Genomic DNA, 24159 nt, shown 5'->3' with positions numbered 1-24159 from the left:
CGCGGTAAGTTTTAATGGCCTTAATGAAGCGTATGTAAACTAATTATCACACACTTCAATTCCCTCTGGGAATACGAAATTCAGGTTTTCAGTATAACCTTTCGGTTTTTACAAAGATTACGCGACGCCGAGTATAAAAACGGCTGTGGCTGATGAATCAGTGTGAGCTCCCCCCCTCCCTTTTCCAATCTAGTCTTGGGGACTGAGGAAAATCACGAATGAGCTTTGCCGCACTGATGTCAGGTCTCCAGGCCAATGCTGGAATTCGGGACTCGGTTCAAGGCCGATGAGAATAACAGCGGGATGAATTGGTAGCACTGGTTAAACTTCGTAAGCGACAAATTGTTTATTCTTCTTATACAGTCAACAGCACAGCGTTCCAAACAATATTCTAGATTATTTCTATAGAGCAAAACAGAACGAACACGCTCCGGTCTGCGCACTACTAGTTGCAACATGCTTAATCGTGCTCTTGTGGCTAAGGAAACAACACGATTAATCGATCCTCCATCTCGAAGAGTTGAGCGATATTCGTGAGTGGTGAAGTGTTGCCAACATGAGCAGCTTCCGGCTTCGAAGTACGACGGTTGGTACGACGAGAAATAAAATAATCGATCGATCGAACTGACTGATTCTGACAAGTTTTTGACGGCGTTGTGAGTGTAAAAACGGACATAAAATTTGCCACAACAGGAAACGTGTGAAAATGTTACATAACAGCTTCACGAAATTCAAAAACCCTCCAAAGTAAAAGTTGAACTCCGCAAGGCGTTGGCACATCTTTTGAGTGGAATTGATTCTTCTGTTTTAATTAAGAGCAAGTTTCGAAAGTCTTTTACAGCTAACTTTCTTAAACGCTGCGGTCTGTACGTTGGCAGAATCCATTTTAGCTTGGTTTCTAGTTGCGTCAGATCCCATGCACATTTTGGTTATTCTTCAAAAATCAAAATTTTCGCTCTCGTTTTTATCAACATTTATCACAAGAACCAAGATCCTACACACCAGCAAGAAACATACAAGAACAGCGCTGTTGGTTCACAACAGGAGGTGCGCAGGCCGGAGCGGGTAACAGAAACATGATCACAACTTTATCAAATAATCCTATAATCTTATAAAGGCCTATATATATACACAAGTCTCATAGAATAAGAGAGCTTCTGCTGTTCAAGAAACCGACGTCATAAAAGGGGGGTGCCAGCAGTGCTGCCAACCACACACAACTAAATATCCCGCAGCAGAACCAGACAACATTTTTTTAATAGCTGCAGTAATTTTGTAAATACTTCACTCCACTAGAAAAATGTTTATAAAAATAATTTTTGATACAAACTACGAAAACTGTGCTGCATGGTACGGATCCTGCAAGATTCCATTTCGGAGCGCACTTCGAAGACTTTTTTTTTTTTGTGTTCTCGAAGTGTTCGTCATATCGATAAATTTTCTCGGCCTCGCGAAAGTAAAGTTATCCCTGAAATTTTCGGCTCTTGACTTCCGAAACTGGCATTCTCATTTCACACACGCCTCCAAGAAAATTATTAGAAGGAATGGACTTTAAAAGAATGCTCAGGAAATTTATCGATATGTCGACAACTCGAGAGTATCGATTGCACCAAAACGGGATCGAGCCACGGAATTGTTTTCGCTCCTTTCGAGAAACAAAAATGCGTAGTAAATTAATGTAAGTAAACAATTGTCCAAATTAACATGCGCGATGACAGTCCTGGCCCCCCCCCCCCCATTCCCTCAGATGGCCAACAAACAATCAATTTTTATGTGCGTATATTATACATCTATTAAATAATAAACTTCCTGCTCTAACGCAATGCTTATATACAAAATATATTACACAGATACACACAAACACTGAGACGCAACGATAAGAAGCACCAACTGTTGCCATGGTAACAGTTGGTGCAGTGTTCTAAGCTAAGTTCGATTGTTTTGTGTAGCCGTTGTCATGGACACCGATAATCGAGTGTACAGAGTGTTCCAGAAACGCAAGCAAGTCGGAAAATGAGAAACGTTGACAGGGTTTTCTGGAGCGCCCTGTACTTACAGCTAACACACATAAAATCACGTATGCTATAAAATAAATTGGTCTCTCGTGTGACAATATTAGAAAAGACATTATAGTATAAGAAATACAGTGTATTAAAAAAGGCTTATTATCAATACGAATGGCTCTCGCCGTGGCCCCTCTCCTAGCGACAGCGGTAGAAATTAGAACTACTGCACATGCGCAGAGCGGGCGCCACGGGCTGCCTCTAAAAACCGGATTACTGGTAAGGAAGTTGTCAGTCTCTAACATTTGAACTGCGGTAGATTTGTTCCCGTCTGGTGACTGCGTCATTTGTACTGCTTGTAACTGGGAAGACGATAAAAGAAAGTTATTGGTGTTGGTTTCTCCGTTTAGAAAGAAAATTTGAGCGCTTCCTTGCTACTATTCATATTATCAGCTACGACACAAAATACTGACGAACAGTTGACTTATATATTCCTGAAAGTACTCAATCTCGATGAGCTGAGTTTTTTTGGTCCAAAAGTGTGGTGCTGCATTGGGGAAGAAGGGGCGATGATTAACTTGTGAATAAATTTCACGAACAACTGTGAGACCTACAGAACAAAGACACGTAACATTTTGCGTGCTCTGGGCTTAAAAAATCTCGCTTCTTTCCGTAACCCCAGCATATTTGGTGATTTGAAAGTGGAGCGTTACTCCCCGCGGTGTTGTAAATGAGAAAGGAGGTAGGCTTTGTTACATTGTTACAAACATTCGCGTGTCTAAACACCGAGTTGAGTTTGTGCTAAAGAACTAGTGTGTTTCATGGGACTCACTGCAGCTGCCATCTGTTGACAGTTATATGTAACCAAAAGTATAAAGACAAAAGAGCGACCAGAAAAATTTGCGTCAAGGTCGCCTACTGGAATCGAACACTGCGCCCCTTCGTCCTCAGCTGACACTCAATACGTGGGTTATATAAAATACACGGGGGTTATGTAAAATACAGAATGTTTCATAAGTTTGTTACAAAACACGCGGAGATGAGATGATTCACCTGCATTTGCACTGAGAAGTGATTGGACGACTGGCAACGGAAGGTTGCAAATTGGATTAAAGTACGCGCATCCCCCAACTAGGGCAAAGACTGTTCACTGAGCCTCGGAAGTGTAAATGGATTTTCTGTTTGGAGAATAAGTCGGCGTGGACGCAGACATTAACATTAACTTGTGGCCTGCACGGAACACATAACCTCACTTTTGCGACGTTTCCTCAATTTTTTTAGTGATGTTTTCGTGGGACCGCAACATTTCAGCTGTCGCCATACGAATTTCTCGTACGGTTGATCAGTTATCGTCCTACATAAAGCTATATAAAGGTTTGCCCCTCGAGGGGTCGTCCCAGACGTCGGCAACAGCACGCGGGCACCTGCCACTCGCCTCGGTGTTCCGGGTGGCAATGTAGAAATTTCAGTGCAAAGGCTAATGCGGGAACGGGGCACAGCCCCCTCGTTTCTTTCTCCGTGTAAGCGCAAACAAACTTACGAAACACCACACGAATTAACACACAAATCCTTCATGCTGTGGATCTGGAAATCCATTAATCCTATCAATGTTATTATTGCGTGTCCTCTGGAAAGGCCTGGTCCAATTTTGTGGCCCGCGTCGCTGCTTCAGAGTACGAAATTGGTAATTAAATCTAAATTGTGTAGTTGATTAACACGTAGTGTCGTAATTAGTACGAATTTTTTAAAAAAAAAAACTTTTTTTTGCAGAGGACTAAAATGCCATTTTCTGGACCGCCTGCCCCACGGCACAGCCAATTAAAGAACAAGACAGAAAAACGAGGAAAAGCCGGCGTCTGACCGGGGTTCGTGTCTCTGACCGAACAAGAAGTTGGATGGAACTCAGACGCCGATTAATGGCGTCCGATGAATCAAATGAAACGCGCGGCGTCTCCGGGCGTCGGCAGTGAACTCCTGGGCCGCCGTCTCCTCTACATGTACGTCGGCTTCATTTTGTACGCGCGCTTCCAGATCTCGCAGAGACAGACGGTCGAGTGAAACCTGCGGACCCAAGGAAGTGCCCAAAATGAGTTCCCCCAGACCCCAAAATATCACTTAATTCTGCGGAATGATTTCAGAGACGAACTCGAAAAGGCGAGCGGAAGTCTCGTCTGTCTTAAGACCGAATTCTCTTTCCGGCCACAGCGAGAATCGAACTCAGATGCCGAAGGTACCGCTCGCTGATTTATTGGTTCGAAACCCCGAAACTTTCTCAGGAACTCAGAACATTAACTGTTCATAACCGCATTCATAAAAGCCCTGGTGACATCTTAACTTCGTGTGGCCGCTGAATTAAAATAATTAATAATCTTAACACGAATTCTGAAATCTTCAAAAACGCAAAATAAGCTCCGAATCCTCGGGTCTCTCACCTGTAGAAGATGGCGAGGGGCATCGACACGTGCGTGATGATGGTCCACGCCCACAGGCCGTAGAAGTGGAGCTGGATGGGGTGGGACTCGGCGCGCGACTTCTCCAGGGTGTTGATGGCCCACATGGCGAGGTTGGTCACCAGCAGGAAGGTCACGAGCTCGCGCCCCGGCTTGCGGCGGATCTGATCCGGCGTGACGCACGAGCGCCGCGACGCGTCCAGCACGAACATCGTCTGACACGTGGTTTGCAGGAGAGAGGCGAGCGCCGTGATCAGCACCAGGACCGTGTTCTTCTCGATCGTGAAGTGGCCGCCGATGATCGTGAAGGTGCTGTAGATGAACAGCCCCGTCTGCGCGCCGATCAACAAGATGTTGTCCAGCTCCAGGTTCCGTCCGCCGTCGTACTTGAGCTGTCGCACCTGCGAACACATCGCGCGAGACGACGCCCGGCGTCAGGAGACGGATAATAGAATTTCTCTGACTGCGATTGTGTTCAGCTTACTCACCAACTGAGCAAGTCCGATCCTCTCTCTTGGAATACTCAGTACTCGTGAGATAACAACAGAATTATTTATTATTTATTTAGTGTTCTGTGTGACGACAGGTCCATATGAACAGGATCCTTCCATCCTTTTCTCGGACTGGGACCTGTTCATATACGTTCTTGGCAGATGATCCAGAAGTGGTTTGCCATTGCCTTCTTCTGTGTGTGAATGGAGTAATTGTTGGGATGCCACGGAGGAAAACTCCGTGTTGCCTAGACCACGGCCTTGCCCAACACAAGTTATAAATTCGAACCCGAGACCCCAGGATTACAAGGCCAGCGTTCTAACCGTTAGACCACCGTGGTTATAACAGAATTATACAACAAAAAATTGTTTTCTGGCTTATCTGTTGCTAGGTAACCCTTTTTATTAAAACGTCGTAGTTTTATTATCTAAAGGAGTTAAATACTGACACCTAAATTACCAATTAAAGTATTAAAATGTATCACGTGACTTTTTCGAGTGCAATAAAAAGCTCGCAAACAGAAACATTTCATGTCCCATTACGCGCCATGTAGGCGTTTGGGGGGAGAGGAGAGCTGCTACTCACTGGTACCCACTGGACCGGAGGCTGGAGGAGGAATCCTCTGCCCCCGTCGGAGATCGAACCCCCAAGTACCTGGAGCATGCCGACGAGGGTGGCGACGGTGGTCATGGCGTAGAGGGTCAGCTCGCAGATGTTGACCTCCATGACGGCCAAGTTCACGAACTCGGGCCGCGAAATGAGCACGAAGAAGAGGATGAGGGAGATGATGGTGAGCACGAGGACGAGGATGCCGACGAAGAGGCCCTTGTGCGCGCGTGCGCAGTCCACCGAGTAGTGGTGGGGGTGGCGCTTGTAGGCCGCTTGAGGGGGCAGGCCCTGGCGCCCCGCGCGCGCCCCCGAGGGCCCCTGAGAGGGCGAAGCGCGACAGATGTTCTTCCACATGACGTAGAGGATGGCGGCGCAGATCAGCGAGTACTCGATGGTGCAGGGGAACAGGAAGGGACTGGCATCCTGCACCAGGGACCCCATGATGTTGGTGCGCCTGCACTCGTAGATGTGATGGGGCCCCTTGAGGCCCCGCTCCACGCGGCTGTGGGAATGCGACGTCGCCACGGCCCCGCCAGAGGCCACAATCGGCACGTGGATCCTCATCGCTGCAAAGAAACAAAGCCAAAAGCCTCGATACGGATGCGTGCTACATGCCCGCCCGCCCACTACGCGTTCGGTACAAAAACTTAACAACGTCTTTCTGGCTGGCGTTAGAGCTCGTAAGGGCTTAAAATTCTGTTAGCATTTCTTGTCTCACGGCTTCTGCCTAGAGTTCCCCGTCTAAACGATTCTAGGTGGCGTTAGTGTTACGAGGCCCGTTCTCTATTTCTCTGAGTTCCGCAATTTGGTGAACACCCGGTACAGGGCACGTGTCAGCGTGTGATCAATACGCCGCAGCAGGTGGAGGGGGACGGGGGGGGGGGTGCGTGGAATTCCAAACAGCGCTCTCGGTCGGTCGGTGCTGAATGAAACGCAGTGAGTGAGACCCGGGTTGCAGTCTCGGCTTCGCACTTTCTTGACGTAAATTAGGAAGAGCTGAAAATTAAGTTCGCTTTTCGACAGTCACTTCGCGCGGTGACCTCTCGATTTCTTGTCATTTTTCAGGTTTTCACGGCGGTGAGTCTGAAAATGGCTAATCTCTCCCTGATGATGGAGGCAGCAAGCACCTCTGAAACGTCGGTAAACTTCTACCAGAAGACAGTCAGCTTGAACAAATATTTATTTTTCAGCCGAAAACCGGCTGTAGGCAGCTGAGACTAGGAGGATAATATTAAAATGTATCTTAGAGAAATAGAGCTGAGAGCGTGGACTGATTCGTGTGCTCCAGAGGCGAGGAATTTATTGACCAGCTGGTCGACTGTCAGCTTCTCAAGCAGAGTTTTGCTCCGTGGAGTTGAAAGACATTGCAGTCGCGTGTGGGGAACAACTGCCTCCGAATGTTCGTCGAAATTTTCTCCAGCAATGACGAGGTCTACGAAAAATTTCGCCTTTATCACGGTTTCTCCCTCAAGGGGGCGCATTTTGTCCAAAAATTTGCCAACCCCTCACACGATTTCCGCGCGGGCCTGTGACTTTCGACCCTCGGTGCAAATCTTTTCAGCGGGGCAGCCGAATGCAAGCGACGAACGGAGTCCGAGGTGTTTCGAAACGTCGGCTCGAACTTCAACGTCTCCGAGTCTATAAAGCGGACTGACGCTGGGAACGAAAATATTTCTTTTTCCTTCGTTCTTAAGGGCGAGGTTCAGTGTCTGTCACTCTGAAGGAAGAACTCGGGCTCTACGTGAGAACACTTGGACCAAAAACCAATTAGAGCCACGAAAATTAATCCCTAGATTTTTCTAAAGAAACAAATCCACGCAAATTATAAGAATTTCAAAGTTTTGCCTGAAAATGGCGCTGGCTTTCCTCCGACTGACTCCCGCGTCCTCCCAGACCTGGAATAAACTCTGAGTGGAACAAGGCGCGATGTTTAACGCAGTACAATAAAGTTTTTCGTAAAATTTCAGGGCGGAGTCTTACAAAGGAACTCTTTTAAGCCCCACGTAACAGATCGGGGAACTACTTTTCGGAAGGCCGTGACTTACGGAGGCGGTGCGAGATTCCCAGGGTGTTGTTCTCCGGGTTGTAGAACGTGAGTATCTCGTGCTTCGTCTCCTGCACCAGGACGTTCAGCCAGACCGAGAGGTTCGTGCCAATCATGTGCATGAGCCCGAAGCGGGCCAGAGCGCGATGTCGCCAAACCTTCATTTGCTGCACAAGACACAAAAATTACCCTCTTACGACTCCGCTAAACTCTCGGCACAGCCAATCAGAGCAAAAATCGTAATGAGATCTGCGGTCGTCACCTCGTTGTTGAGGAATATGAAATACATCTGAATGAAGGTGAACGCCATGCGGGTGGCCGGCGTCAGGGCGAGCAGCACGTTGTGGCACTTGGTGTCTCGCTCCACCTCGAAGTACTGCCCGAACTCGAGGCCCGAGTAGATCATGCTTCCGATGCCAAAGGCTGCAACACGTCGAATATTTCAATCGTCAATACGAAAATCAATGACAAATTACGCGGAAACTGGAGTAAATTCTACGAGATTAAGGCTTTGACCGGGATGTTCTTTTGTTAAATCTCATGTGGTACCGCCTGATTCGACTTCTAATGGTTAAGTGAAGTGTTTTCTTCGCGGTACGGTCTGGATTCGTAAATATTATGAAGACGAGCTTCGGCTTCAAAGGGTTAACCAGCTGATTTTCGTAATGGTGAGGTGAAGTGTTTTCTTCGCGGTACGGACTGAATTCATAAATAATATTCAGACGATCTTCGGCTTCAAAGGGTTAACCAGCTGATTTTCGTAATGGTGAGGTGAAGTGTTTTCTTCGCGGTACGGTCTGGATTCGTAAATATTATGAAGACGAGCTTCGGCTTCAAAGGGTTAACCAGCTGATTTTCGTAATGGTGAGGTGAAGTGTTTTCTTCGCGGTACGGTCTGGATTCGTAAATATTATGAAGACGAGCTTCGGCTTCAAAGGGTTAACCAGCTGATTTTCGTAATGGTGAGGTGTAGTGTTTTCTTCGCGGTACGGACTGAATTCATAAATAATGTTCAGCCGATCTTCGGCTTCAAAGGGTTAATGCGGTTAATTTTTGCGAAGCGGAAGGCCCCAAGACGCCAGATCTAATTTATATAGGATCGTGGCTTTTTAATCAGAAAGGCACGAACTCAAAGAACCTCGCAGAATTTTTGGAAGTTGAAGACGTTCAGGTCAAAATGGCGTCCAGCTGGTAAAGTGATCTCACGCACCGACGGCGCCCATGCGAAGGTAGAAGCTGCCGTAATGCTGCTGTTGGTGGACCAGCTCGTCGCGTGGGTCGCGTTTGCTCTGCGCAGGCGCCCCGGGTTCCCCGCTCCGGTGGTAGTGGCTCTCTGTCGCGGTGGTGCTCAACTCGGTGTCCGTGTGCTGCTGAGGGACCGCGCCGCCACTCTCAGACGACTCCGCGACGCTGTCGCCCGACGAATCCTCTCCTCGCGAGCGTCCTGAGCAGGAGTACCAACACTGAGCCAAGAACCCGTCCGGCGGTCAATTCGGTTCCAAAACCCCGAGTCTGGACTGGGAATCGAATTGACCTTCCACGATTTCAACAAATGACAACGCACATTACAGCAGGCGTTCTTTACCTCCGGCATACGAAGAGCGAGTACGAGTCTCGCAAGTAATAACAACTCGTGATCATCATATTAATTGACAAATATAACAGCTAAATCATTTTTATTCGTACGCCATAAAGAACGCCTGTGTTCTCCAAGAGTTTCTTGGCACTCACTGAAGGAACTGCTGACGGAGAGCGAACCCCGGTCTCGCAGAAGCATGGCGTACATATAGAGCAGAAAGACCATACTTCCAAAGTACAGGTAGAGATAGAAACCCTGGAACACACAAAAGGGTTACTTGGCCCCCTCGGTCGCCCAACTTCAGTTGCACTGACTTCGAATCCTTCAGTGGAACGCCTTAAATGTTTCGGACATTCTCAGTCCCAAAGAAGTTTACGAGGGCGCTGCTTTTGGGACAAGCGTTTTTCACCAGTAATCTCCATAAAATCTCCATATTTCACGCTCTATCACAACCTAGAACCCTCGTCGGCCCCCCAATTTACGACCCAGAACTTAAAATGTCTTGCCGTCAAATTGGCATCACTGGGGCTTGCATCAGGCGGAATATAATTTCACTGACCTCGTAAAAAGAGGGCGGGATGTAGGTGGAGATGACCTCGGCCATGGGGAAGGCAATGCCCATCACCACCAGCAGCTTTCCGTACAGAGCCGACAGAGTTGTGGTGAGAGCGTCCCTGAAACAAGACTCAGCAATAACGAGGGCAACAGACAAACATCTCCTCCAGCTCCTTCGGATGGACCAACGGTACTCACGTGCCCAGCCTCTTCCAGTCGACCTGCAGCTGCTCGATGCGCGAGGGTCTCTTCAGCATCGACAGCGAATGGTGACCGTGGTACAGCACTGGCGCCATCACCTCACTCGGCGGCGGCAGACTGAAGCAACACACACACGCGTCATACACGTTCGTGGTGGTCCAGAATCGATAATCGATTCCTTCATATCGACACAATCACGGCGAGAACATTACAAAAATTTGCTGAACTTCCTACAGAAATGTGTGTATCGTTGACACAGTTAATGCGAGGAAAATTTTACACAAAACTCCTTCAGATGAAGCCACGTAGAGACATTGGTTCAGAGAAAAGCTGTGAAGCTAATTAGGTATACTTTTCAATGTTACGTGCGAGTTTCACGTAAAGTGAGGTTAATGTTGCATCTACACGGGCGACATCTGTTAGTTTGGATGTCGAGAGCGGTCTTCTGGGTTGTGACGTCTTGCCGTCTCGTGGTTACCAACGTTTCGGAAGAACGCCTCCACATCCAGGGTGAACTGCAGCCCCCACGAACGCTGGTATAACCACCCACAAGATCACATACCACGTCACACCGAGAAGGCAGCGATCGACATCTTTTCACGCCCTGAGAACCTCGGACCTTGAACACGACGGAAATGGAACTCACCCGACAGAGGGGGAGTATTTGCCCTGTCGACTCGAGCCGGGTCTCGACGGGTCCTTGGTCCTGGCGCGGCGCGCGGGCGAGGATTGGTGCGACAGGGACTCCGGACTGACGATGACCGCGTTGGGACTGGCGGGCGACGGGAGTTGCAGAGGCTCGCTGCCCGGTACAACGCCCGTCCAGCTGAAACCACACGCACTGTATAGCCACGGCCACAACGCCCAGAATGCACACTGGATACACGGCCTTGTAGCCCTTATGGACATGCTGGTCCCAGGGCTCGAACTAAGCGAGCTCCACGCAGTCTACAGCTTGTCAGTAGACAGAAGTTGAGCGTCGAAGCTTCACGCCCTGGCATCGTTCATTTCCGTACCAGTTCTGATGTGGTGGTCAGGATGTCCTGAGAGCTGACCCCCCCCCCCCCCCCCGGTCCCAAATCATCAAAGTAATTCTATGAGCCGTGCCTGTTTTTTTGTCCAAAGAAGTTTGAGGAGATTTTATCGTAATTTTGACTGAGAAACCTTGCGGAATACGAGAAATTTCGAACGGCCATGAACACCTGTCCCTCGTAATCGAAATGCTAGTCGGTGCTCTCCAAAGAGACAACAGAAAATCACTGTTGGCAAGAGGCAAGAACACGTCGAGGCGTTCTTTGCAGTCCAGAGCCACATCCCGTCACGTATCAGCCGGCGGAAAGAGTCAATCGCTTGACGTTGAGGGGTCAGGCTGGCCGATCACGTGATACGGTTTCAAGTGACCGGCTCCATCTCTGTCTCGACGTACTTCAGCTCGACAGGACCCCCGGGCAGATTTTTTTTGTGCGAAATCTGGTCGAAAACTATCCACGTGGGACACGACCGTTTCGCAATTTGAAGAAACGACCAAACGCTGAACGCACGTAATTTCTCCCGCAGCCATTTCAATGAATCAATGGCGTTTAACTGTCAACGGAAGGCGAAAATCCGTCTAATAGCTTCGCCTGCTGGTCCATCTGTCGCCAAGAGTAACGCCTCGTTAACTTAAAATATATATTAAAAATTACAATATCTAATAGCCTCGTTAACTGCTGAGTAGAATTTTACGAAATTTTGACATCGGAGTCCTCTGCTAAAAATGTACGGACTCGATTCCAATTTTGATAAAAATCGGACATAAGAAAGCGATCGTCAGTGCACGGAAGATTTTTGGCGCGTTGAAAATCCTACGACTCGCGTATTAAATGGCCTCGTCTGTCGTAACGAACGAAACTTCTGCACGTACGTCTGATGTGGGAGAATGCGACGGAAAATTATCGAGACTTATAAATCGTAATTCAGATCTGAAAATCTTTAACTGCCGCTCCACACAAGAACACAGACACTTTTTTTTCAGAGTCTTGAAGACCGAATGTGCAGTACGTGCAAATAATATGACCTTGAAAACAAAAATAATCTTGCCTGTTGTTTTGTGTGGGTGCGAAACATGGTCTCTCACTCAGAGGGAGGAACACAGATTGCAGGTGTTTGAGAATCGGGTGTTGAGGAGGATATTTGGGCCTAAGAGGGAAGACGATGGGGCGTGGAGAAAACTGCATAATGACGAGCTTAAAAATCTGTGCTCCTCCCCCAGTATTGTGAGGGTGATTAAGTCGAGAAGAGTGAGATGGGCGGGACATGTAGCGCGCATGGATGGGACAAGAGGTGTGGAAGCCTGAGGGGAAGAGACCTCTGGGGAGACCTAGACGTAGATGGGAGGATAATCTCAGGCGGGATCTATGGGAGATAGGAGTTGAAGGAGACTGGATTTTGTTGGCCCAGGACAGGGTCCGGTGGAGGGCTTTGGTTGGTTCGGTGATGAACCTTCAGGTTCCCTAAGCCATCTGGTTGGTTAGTTGAAAACTAAAAGCACTGGTATGGATGGGAAATGACATCCCTTGAAAGCAGTTTCCTTCAGCATGACGAAAAATTTCAGGGGGGGGGGGGGGGAAGGTACAAGGGGCAAGCGGGGATGCCCTCCATCTTTGTACCTCGGCTTGCCGGCCTCCAACGTGAATTTGCGACTGGAAACGAAGCTCGGAGATATCTTGCGACTTCGTTCACTGTTTCTGCCGGTACTAGAAACAGCCACAAATTCAGACTTTGTAGTCGCTAGCAAACGTCGACTTTCATTCTGACAGAATGTTCCCACACAATCAATCAGAAAACTGAAATAGACGTGGAGTCATGCCTCGTGAGTGGGGAGGCTGAATTGGTCGCGGACCGCCGTGTTTAGCTGCCAACTAATTGGCGCTCCACTTGCCAATTTCCCTCATCCGACGCACTGCATCACTTAAACGTCTCAGCACTTTTAAACACGCATGCGCACTGTACGCAGTCGAAAAGAAAAAGACAAAAGACAGTCGATGTCACGTTGATTTTTCTGTTAAGTTGGCACGCTTCATCGGACGCAGGGTGCGTTCAGATTCAAACGACCGTCGCTGTCATGTCTGTTCGCTTTATGTGGCGCTAAGTTTCCACACATTCGTTCAAGACAGAAGCCAATAGAAAAAAATGCGATGTTCTTTTAGGTTAAATTGAAAAACACTCCCCATTCCAAAATTCGTCAAGGTAAGTCGATTACACGAACGACATCAAAAGTTCACCGAATCGACGTTTCTGGGCTTTGCCACGCCATCTTTACAACGACGGGTCGACCTAAAAACTCGCGTTCATCTCACTGCCGCATCTTGAAGAGCTCTTTCAATTACATTACAAGTTTCGGTCGCCGTTCTGTGCCCTGGGACCTACGACGACAACAAAACACTGGCTTCAGGCGCTCACAAACATCGACACGAGTTAACTAACGACTAACCTGTCTAGTGACGTCTCCTTGATCAACATGGACCAGGTGGTGAGGTCGATCACGACGTGCCGGCCACTCATTCACACGCACTCTGTCCGAGTCAGGCCACCGGCCGTCCGGCCGACCAATTGGCCACACAATCTTTCAATCAAGCTGCAGCCGTCACGAGACCCACATCCTATCTGGGGGCCCGGGGCTCGAATTCTCCTGTCTCTCCACCAAAACGGTAGAACGCAAGCGCGAACCGCCAATTTATCATCACTGAACACGCCAAACAAGTTAGGAGACGCATGCATTGCTTTTGATTTTCAATTCGTGAACGCTAATTACCGAGGTGGTTCATAAACTCTAACCTTCGGTACGAAAGTCGACAAAATTCGAACGGCTCTCGAGTTATGGTTCGAACCCTGACTCAGTCCTTACCGCGGTAGCTCAGTCAATATAATGACCGGCTGCGGACTCGACGACCGGAGTTCGATCCCCGACGGGGGCACAGGATTTTTCCTCTAGCCTCTGCGTCCAGACCAGCTCTGAGGCCCACCCAGCCTTCTGTCCTCCTCGGCGTCTTTTCTCCGGGGCGTGACGCTGACCACTCACCCCATCTAGTGCCGAGGTTAAGAACGAGTAGGAGCTATACGGCCTCTCCCCCCAAGCGCCTATATGGCGCGTAGCGGGTTTGATTCTCCGTCAGGAGGCTCATGTAGTAATAGATATCGGGGTAAGGCGGCCGGAGCCGGAAGCTGGACATTTTCTCGTGGCGCTGACTTAGAAGCACAGTCGCACAGTATCACTGTCTCGACTGTAGTTGAGACAGCGTCGTTTAACAAGCCACGACATCGACTAGACGCAGAGTCGTGCGTGGAGAGAGGGACAACGAGACTTTTGCCTGTTTATTTACGTAGGTCTCTGTTTGTTTGTTTGTTTGCCTTCGATGGGCAAACAAGTGAGTGGCCGTCAACAACTCTGCAAGCGGCTCTACGTATTCACATTGTTCTTGCACTGGGAACTAAGTCGTCCGGGGAATTCTTCTGATACAATAATTACGTCAGATCAACAAATCGGCGAGCGTCATCACTGCATTTTCTCCAGGACGTGCGCAGAGATATTCTGACGCGCCAGACACAGCATCTGGCAGGAGCCCACAAGGACGCCCGTCACCGCGGTAATTACAGCAATCGCCCGAAAGAAATCTGCGATTTCTTCCCAGTCACAGACCGAAAATTTTCGCGCGTATTTTCTTTCAAGAGAAATGCTGTAAAATTCTTTCCGTCTTGAGAGCGAATTCCCCTGTTTGCAAGCTACAGTTTTTTTGGTAAAAGATCATCGAAAGTGGGACGAAAAATGTATTCGAGGTTACATTAGATCAGGACAAACAAACAAACCCGAGTAGCAAAGTCCTTGTTTTAAAGCTGATAGTCGTTGAGTCGTCCAAGAAACTGGTAGCCTTTTATGGCCGGAAGTCAACGAGCCAGCTGAATCCAGTCCAAAGCCTAACATCCTGTTCCACGAGTGCCTCAAGCCTCGCCCCTCTAATCTTTCTTTGATTTTATCACCTTAATATTACGAAGCTTCTCATTATGCAACGTTCTCCAGCCTCCTAGTGTTTCATCCCTCTTGGGTCCAGATTTTCTCCTCAAACACCCTCAATCTACGTTCCTCCCTTAGTGTCAGAGACCAGGTTTCACACCCATACAAAACTACAAAAAAATATATTTTTTTTGTTTATTATAATGTTTACGTGTTTTTTTGACAGCAGACGAAAACTCTAAAGTTTCTGAACTGAATTGTAGCAAGAATTACCCAAATTTAATCTGTTCTTAATTTCAAATGTCCGAACTCTGCCACATTTTTCAAAAAATCCATCAGCCATTTTTATGTTACAATTTTGCCCTGCGTTCTTGTTGCGAGATATCAACACAACTTGCTTACTTCTAGACCAAGCTCCTTACTAGCGTCAATTAGAGCTTCTCTCTTTTATGGTGTTTATGGTCTCCCCCCATAGATTTCCATCATCAGCACAGACCAGAAGCTGAGGTGTGTCATTCAGTTTCTTGGACGTCCCTAAAGGAGAGTTCAAAAGCAACGGCGATAAAGCAGCTCCTACTTTGGACCACTCTGAATAGAAAAAGTGTGAGAGAAATGTTTACTACGGGTTCCGTTTAAACACATTTTAAATAAGCCTGACCAGTTCAAAGAGAATATTGTTCAGAACTTGCCTTCTAAGCGAGGCCTACGAACAGCTGACAAATACAAGAACATCTGATCAACAGCTGTTACGTAAGACCACTGTCGCATCTTCCCCTCGTGGGGACCAGCGAAAATTGCCCGCCTTTTGCGGAGATAGGAAGTTCATCACCGCGTTCACCAGAGACCGCCACAAAACTCTACCATCTATCAGCAAAAATAATCCAGTTCCTTAAGACCCCTTTTAATATTATCATGTCATCTACGCCTTGGTCTTCCGTATTGCTTTTTCCCCTGCAGCTTTCCAGCAGAACCAAGCATCGCCATTGACTCGATGGTCCCAATGAAACTCTCGGAGGTCGAAGCTCCTCACTCACTTTGCACCAAAAAGCTTCCCTTGGGGCGGAAGAGGTAAATATAGTAAGTTTACCGACGTTTCAGAGGTCCTTGCTGCCTCCATCATCAGGGCGTTACAACCCAGAAGACGGCCGTCCAAAATAAACAAAGTTGCGTTCTCCCAAAAATTCTCAGCTGATGGCAGAAGCTTCATTTCTTCAGGAATAATATTGTAGAAAAAAGAAAGCTGTCACGCTACACGCCATGTAGGCGCTTGGGGGGAGAGGACGTATAGCTCCTACTCGTTCTTAACCTCGGCACTAGATGGGGTGAGTGGTCAGCGTCACGCCCCGGAGAAAGGACGCCGAGGAGGACAGGAGGCTGGGTGGACCCCAGAGCTTAGGGGCTAGGAAGAAAAATCCTCTGGCCCCGTCGTGGGGGTCGAACTCCGAGCATCCGAGTCCGTAGCCAGTCACTACAGTGACTAAGCTAAGCCGATTCAAAAGCAAAATTGACAGAGAAATGAATGATCGTAACAACTTCCGGTACATTTATGGTGTAGGAACTTGGGAAAACCACGCAGTCTCTCTCGTTTCCCTCTGCCTCGGCGCCCGTAGGCGTCAATCAATGTGGCGACGCTTGGAACACACGAACTTCACGCCTTGCGGAGCTCGGCACATTCGATCCAGAGACACGTGGCAACGTCGCGCGGCGAGGGGGGTTGCCAGCGACCTTTAACCCCTACGCACTAGACTTCCGGTTCAGCGGTACGAAGCGTCGATGATTACGACCAGCAACGCGGAAGCACATCGGACCTTGCATCCTCCGTGCAATTAGCGCAGAGAGGCGTCTGGGCTCTTCCAAAACATTAAAAATTATGAGAAAGAGAGACGCATTCACGCAGACACGAAACATCCCTCTGGATCGATTCAGAAGCGGAATGACAGGTGAGGGATCCTTAAACAACCCTGGAAAATCTAACGCTCGGCAACATCAGTAGCTGCATTGTCAACTGAGACACCTAGGCTACGAGTCCGCGGAAAATGTGTTCATCCATTTCACACATCAAAACGCTTCGCGGTCCCAACCCCGACAGACGAGGACACGTTCTCTTGGGCGAGTTATCGGGTCCTTTCGCCAATTTCTTCGTACTCAGCCTCCACGTCGTACCAATCAGGCACCAGAACAGACAACGACGAAGGATTAGCCCAGAAAACCAACTCATTCGGTTATCCTTTAGCCACTGTAAATAAGACGTCTACACGGGGACGACGACGTCGTGTAGATTCGCGAAAAGAAACACGCCGTCTCCATCTTCAGCCCTGAAGAAGGAGACGGCTGTATCCACCCACCTCAAGAACCCAAGAGTACCTCTGAGTTTCCTCGTCGACAGGCAGCAGATCATCGGGACCGATGACGTCGGGCGGGGGCGGCAGCGTGACGTCATCGCCGTCCCCAAGGGGCGGCGCAGCAGCCCCCGAGATTACTTCTTCGATATCAGAGTCGATGCCCTGCGCGAAGTCCATGTAGAAGGAGTCGCGGGAGTCGCTCGATCGGCGTCGCAGCTTCAGGCTCAGGTCGGGCGAGCTGTCCTCCATCGCCCATCACCACGTGTCCTGCGAAAAGAGGACGAAGGGGTAACCAAACAACAGATGTCAGATGGCCTCGCCGAGCACGCGTCAGTGATGATAAAAGCAAATGTCCCCCTGCCGGGAGTCGAATTCTGTCTCCGGGCCCTCGTCCTGTTCCAAAGTTGTCTCTGCGACTCACGAGTCACGTCTAAGTTTGTGCTGGTTGGACTTACAGCACGAGCATTAAGAAGTGGTCGGGGCCTACTTTTCAGGCACTGTACTGCCATGAGTTCGTAAGCCGACGGGTACTTCCGGGTAAGTGCACGGGCAGAGAACGTATATTTTTTGATAATGTCTTGGCAAAAATGAAGGTAAGATAGCAACAATCTCAGGCGTGTGCAACAGTTAGATGGTCGGTCAATACGCTACCTTCATTACCACAACGTTCAACGCCCAATTAACTTGTAGCATGCCTCGATCAGTCGTTACCTCCTTACATAACCTTTTAATTAGATGTTTTATTCCCTGGGTACTAACTTGGTTCATTCTAGAACTTGCACAGCTTTATAAACATTTGATGAACACGCACTCGTTCAACCTAACCTCAAACTAAAGTCGCCTATCGCACAATACACTTTAAAATGTGGGGGGCATGACAACTCCTGCAAAAATACGACTCAGTTTCTGTCACAGCCATTAAATGAAACGAACCTTCGTGGATCACATGTCACATTGTTCCATTGCATTACAGTAAAACCTGTAATCTTCAAACAACAAAAGCTAAGCCACTCTTTCGTAGTTCAGGTTGCATCAGAAAATATAACACAATTGCAGAAAAACTTAAATTACAAGAACAAGAAGTACTTCCGTCTACACCAAGTTCCAATTGAGGGTTTCCATAAAACATTCTGCGTGTATTTTCTAGATTATCTCGCAAGTCCCCCACCAAATCAGGGGAATGCAACTGACCTGAGACACCGACTGGCTAGCTTGACTAGCTGTGCGGCCGCGCAGCTGCTGCCACCATGGTGCACTTCGGCGCGACAACTGACGATCGCCAGCCGCGCGAGGGTTGAGAATTTGGGCAGCCAGGACGTCAGCACACCCTGCTGGCAGCCGCATCAACTAGCATACCACGCCACGCTCCGTCATCTGACTACCACGACGATGATAACGCGGCGTTCTCGATCGTTCGCGTTTCCTTGTCCTATCCGAAATCCACTGAAGGTTCTGTCCTTATTATCAAAAGGCGTTGTCCAGCTGCTGACCCAGTGTAACCTCGCTTACAGTCTCGAACGCAGATGGCGTTTGAAACTGTGGCACCGAGACTTCAAATGCGTTCGTCACTGCCATTACTTGGCCAGCTCAATATGGCGGCCGTGCGCCTTACAGGGAGGGGATCGGAGGACAGCGATGTAATTGGATGGACGAGGGTTCATAAAGTAGGTCTGACTGAGTGCCCAGTGACGGAAATGAACGTTTGGGTTCGGCTACTACAAAATTAACCTGTCAATACAAAAGTAGTTACGTCACTGACAAACGGGCGACTGCAAGTTCGTAATGAGAGACGTTTCGGCATCTCGAAACACAACCTCCCGTGAGAGGTAAATCGCGCCCCCTCCGAGACCTGCGACCCACAGTGTGCGCGCATTACTTAAGTCCGTATAGAAGTTGCTCGAATAATCCTCGGGGATTATTGAGAAGCTGACTGTGAAACCTTATCTATCGTGCGAGGGAACGGGTTCTCAACCCACGACCACCACCGGATCACCCTGTATAACAAAAAAAGTTGAAATAAAAATTAAATTTTTAACTTTCAGTGAATAATCAACAAAACTGAGGAAGTTGATTATTTGAATCTGTTTGCGACAATAATTTAGTAGCGCGTTTAGTAAATTACTGTCAAGTTTGAACATTCTGTATTTTTTATAGCCAGAGGGACACAAGTCGATAAGAAAGGATGAACATGGTCCGAGGTCCCTGATTCAAGGGCCCGAGAGACCTTGGACATGACTGAGGAAAACCACAAATAATTGAAGAAAATTACACACCTTTAGTACGTGACAAACGTACTGAGAGCATCAGGGGCTGAAAGCCCCCCTTTCTGCGGGGCGGCAAGTCGCTTCGAGGTGGGGGTCATCTACATTACGTTGCTAAGCCAGTTCAAGTAACAGCGACATCTCTTGGTTAGGTTAGGTTAGGTTAGTTGAGATTAGGTTATGTTATGTTAGGTTAGGTTAGGTTAGTTGAGGTTATGTTATGTTAGGTTAGGTTAGGTTTGGTTGGGTTAGGTTAGGTTAGGTTAGTTGAGGTTAGGTTATGTTAGGTTAGTTGAGGTTAGGTTATGTTATGTTAGGTTAGGTTAGGTTCTGTATCTACTACTGGTAGAAAAACGCGTTGTGGGATTCAGTTGTTTCATAGCACGCTCCTGGTTGGTTTCCTGTTATGCATTCAATTCAATAATAATTAAAAACAAGAACAGATACTAGCAAACAATGGCAACTGTTAATCTAGTAATCAGATAAAATAGATAAGAACACATTTTAATAAACGTACGATAATATTAAAGTTACACGTAAAGTTTTTACGAGAACGTGCCAAAAGTTATTTTGTCTTATTGTAATTCCTATCCGCAAACGAAGTCAACTCAAAAACATTTAAACTTAAAACTGTCAGAGCACTGCATTTAATATTTCCAGCATAAAAAAGTAATGCTTCCAAATAAAATTTGCAGAGGCCACGGAGGCTGTTCTTCAGAGAATGAATTTCACGCAAAGATGGCTATTGGATCGAGACGGACAGAATTCAATTCGTCCGACAACTTTCCAGTTACTTCGGAGTGTGGAAGTGCTCTCCGAAAACCCTGCTCCCACGCAAAAAATAGACCAAAAAGCCGTGGGCACGCACGCACCGACAGAACGCAGACGTGGGTGTGTTCCGAAGGGGAGGTCACACGTTGAGCCTCAGGTTCCACAGTTTAAATTCCTAGCACCAAAATCTAAACAGAAGGGAAGATTTAGTCACGAAGGGGCCGTGGTTTATGTCAAGAACAAAGCTGACTGCTGAATGATTGTATAAATACAATGTTTTTAGAATAACTTACGAGGGCTAATTCCCTCCCAACAAGCGGTCACTCTCATCAGCTTCAAAGTCCACGGGGTTACAAAATAAACGTCCAGGGAGCAGAGTCCGTCCTGAAAAGCCAACAGTTCACGCGCAAAACAAAGGTTGCGAATTTAAACCGCATGTGATTCAACGCCGACATCTGATCTATTCTGGTCTGTTTCAGTGCACGGAATGAAACTGAACCTCAAAATTAAGACGAAGGATTTGAGGTTTTCACAGCGGCGAGTCTGAGGACTTCCGTCTTCTGGGTTGTTGCGCTGTGTAGTCTGGTCGATGTTTACCGACGTTTCAGAGGTCATACTGCCTCCATCATCAGGGCGATGAGTATGAAGATTTCTGTCTTCTGGGTTGTTGCGCTGTGTAGTCTGGTCGATGTTTACCGACGTTTCAGAGGTCATACTGCCTCCGTCATCAAGGCGATGAGTATGAAGATTTCTGTCTTCTGGGTCGTTGCGCTGTGTAGTCTGGTCGATGTTTACCGACGTTTCAGAGGTCATACTGCCTCCATCATCAGAGTATGAAGATTTCTGTCTTCTGGGTTGTTGCGCCGTGTAGTCTGGTCGATGTTTACCGACGTTTCAGAGGTCATACTGCCTCCATCATCAGAGTATGAAGATTTCTGTCTTCTGGGTTGTTGCGCCGTGTAGTCTGGTCGATGTTTACCGACGTTTCAGAGGTCATACTGCCTCCATCATCAGAGTATGAAGATTTCTGTCTTCTGAGTTGTTGCGCCGTGTAGTGTGGTAGAAGTTTACCGACGTTTCGGAGGTCATACTGCCTCCATCATCAGGGCGATGAAGATTTCTGTCTTCTGAGTTGTTGCGCCGTGTAGTGTGGTAGAAGTTTACCGACGTTTCAGAGGTCATCCTGCCTCCTCCACCCTAGGTTTGGATACTTGATTCCCCATTCTGAAGCAAAGACGCTGTTCGACCTACCATCTCTTCAGCGTCTTCCTTGGATTCCACAACTGCTCTGGGTATACAAAACTTCCAACTCCATGAATTACTCTTACGTGTATAACCACTCCAAGCGTCGTAATTTTTAATGTGACCTCGCCTTGTTACTCATAAGAATGCATGTAAATACCAAATTTGTGCCACCTGAGTCCTGGTTTACGAGCCACTCACAACCTCACCCCGTGGAATCTCCATGACATTCCCGCATTATGAACATCATCCAACCGACGTTCCTAAAATGATTTAAAGGCGACATCTTAAGTAATCTTCATGTACGGACACAAAACCTGGGATTATTAATTTACGACTGGAATTAAAATATCCGAAATAGCTTGGTCTCAAGCTAAATCTCGGTTGGCATTAACAGGTTCCTTTTCGTTAGCACAAAACATTTATTTACCGTAAGACGAGAACAGAAAGTACCAATGAAATCTGTTTTTATTACGACGAACGATTCTGACGAGCATCTCCCCGCTCCCCTAAGATGTGTCGGACGTCGTGCCAGGTGCAAAAGTGGCCGCCATTTGCGTCAGTCAGTTGGAAATCACTGAATTATGGTTTACACCAAAATCACACCGAGACACACGCGATTGAATTTTGAGTTACACAGAAATTTTGGTTTCGTTCACTCCACCAACTTGAAATCACATTGACATTGAATTACTGTGGTGTTCCTGCAAAAACGTTCCTTACCCTTGAAAGTTTTATCCCTTGTGTGTGACGTCTTCTGTCTTTCGAGGTCCCCGTGCTCTGTGGAATTCCAGCCAGCGTGAAGCTCCTACTTCACATTTAACATCTGAAAGACTCACCGCCCCTCGGTACACGGCTCTTCATAACCTCACTTCGTCTACATCGAGGCTTCTTTTCGAAGAATTCATACTGAAATCACTTTTTTGGTACCCTTTTCGATTGTAAGATACTGTGATTTTTCTCGTTAGCTACCCTCTTTTAAATATTTGAACAAACACCGACTATAATATCAATATTATTCGACTGCGTTGAAATTCCACGACTTATATCTTTATAACGACAATCTAAGTCTCTCTCTCTTAAAGATGGTTGTTGCACCGTGTAGTCTGGTAGAAGTTTACTGACATTTCGGAGGTCCTTGCTGCCTCCATCATCAGGGCGATGAGGATGACTCACCACCGTGAAAACCTCAAATCCTATTCTCTCTCACACTTCATACTACGGCCTTTCCTGGAACGAAGAAAAGACACCAGTTCCTCCATTACGCCCTTAATTCAGTACGAACTGAAGACTTGTCTAAGTTTGAGGTTAGAAAAGCAGGAGAAAGAAGACATAGATTAAACCAAGAGTTGGCTATTTATGTATTTGTTTAGATCTGCAGAATAAAACATGTTATTGTAGACACTAAAGAGTACAGATAATAGCTGTATTTCTCCTTACAATCGAGTTTACTGAAATTTCGTTTGTTAGCAATCAATTCTGGTTTGATATAATTTAAGTTTTATAAATTAATATTTTATAAAACTCCAGTTATTAATACCACAACAGTGTTAACATTTTGTTAAATTTAATATGATTCTAATAACGGAAAATGTAATGTTAAGACTGCAGGTATACAGTTCCAAAATTTTTGTTTCATTAAAGTATTATTTTTCTATTCTGTACCCTTATGCCTAGGTAATGTATACATTCATATCAATGTTCTTCAGTATCTTAAAATTCTTGCCTGTCCCACTGGCCAATTCCTAAATCATGTGATGGACCTTTTAAAAAGTTTGAGTCACATGTGACATGCAGATTGCTCACCCCTGGATTAAACCAACTGCGGTCAGTGTCTTAGCCTCAAAACACACACCCTCGTTGCAAAATGGGGCACAGGCTGACTTTATTGAAATCAAACTTGACCATTTCAGCTCCAAATGTTCATGTTGAGGTATAAACCATTCCCATAACATGTTGAGGTTAGGTTGACAGTAACCTCAAAATAAAACAAGACTCGAGCAGATGTTGCAGTAGTTTCCTCCACTGTCACAGATCACAAGAATAAGTTGACTGATCTGCACGACAATGATGGCTGAAGCAGAAAGTAACTGCAGTTTTGAAAACACAGGAGGGAAAGTGGGACTTGCCGATCTCTCTTTAGAACACTGGAGTGATTGTAGCTGCTTTGTTAATTGCAAGATGGAAGAACATTACTGGATCCTTCTGTAATAATTTTTATGCCATCTGGAGGGGGACACTGAAAACTGTCTTGTAAGCTATGCGAAGGGGCCATTGCACATTTAATTAATTCCTAAGTATTTTAAAAGAAGCATGACCATTCATACCATTTATCAGTGTACAGTGATAATGAAATGCAGGTTATGTTACTTAGCTTAAGCCTGTATCATAATTGCTATCCACAAATAAACCCATGGTAGTGATTTAAAATGTATAACTAAAAGCCAGTTTAAATTTTAACAGTTTTTGTTTAATATTTAAGAAAATTATGTGCAAGTGTAATGTATTATTTAAACAATACTGCCATTTTGGTTAATTTAAATTCCATAGATCAATGATGTCGATTTACTGGGTGGAATCATAAATACCATAGGAACTAGTAAGAAAATCTGTCTAGAAG

The 24159-nt window shown here is 46.9% G+C and overlaps 1 protein-coding gene across 3 annotated transcripts; it reads right to left on the bottom strand.

The window, feature by feature from the left end:
* Window positions 1-331: 331 nt before the first annotated feature.
* Window positions 332-18892, bottom strand: LOC110835601 (proton channel otopetrin-like c). Of its 3 annotated transcripts, none has more exons than XM_087356832.1 (12): window positions 18457-18892; window positions 17288-17532; window positions 10580-10759; window positions 9931-10050; window positions 9737-9851; window positions 9330-9432; window positions 8809-9042; window positions 7861-8021; window positions 7600-7765; window positions 5531-6120; window positions 4436-4854; window positions 332-4064 (listed from the first exon to the last, which is right to left on the bottom strand). In XM_087356832.1, the coding sequence occupies exons 2-12, from the start codon at window positions 17512-17514 to the stop codon at window positions 3995-3997; spliced, it is 2385 nt and encodes a 794-aa protein (XP_087212958.1). In that variant the 5' UTR covers window positions 17515-17532; window positions 18457-18892; the 3' UTR covers window positions 332-3994. The 3 variants fall into 3 exon arrangements, with proteins under 3 accessions (XP_087212958.1, XP_021931657.1, XP_087212959.1); XM_022075965.2 differs by having other exon boundaries at window positions 5600-6120; window positions 18457-18883; XM_087356833.1 differs by lacking the exons at window positions 17288-17532; window positions 18457-18892 and adding an exon at window positions 13406-13599.
* Between the last annotated feature and the right edge of the window lie 5267 nt (window positions 18893-24159).

The sequence above is a fragment of the Zootermopsis nevadensis genome, unplaced genomic scaffold (assembly GCF_977971745.1).
Source record: "Zootermopsis nevadensis isolate Lab colony 2312 unplaced genomic scaffold, Znev_1.0 Znev_ptg000028l, whole genome shotgun sequence".
NCBI classification, from domain to species: domain Eukaryota; kingdom Metazoa; phylum Arthropoda; class Insecta; order Blattodea; family Termopsidae; genus Zootermopsis; species Zootermopsis nevadensis.
The sequence above is the reverse complement of the archived record's forward strand: the minus strand, read 5'-3'. Positions and strand labels throughout refer to the sequence as shown.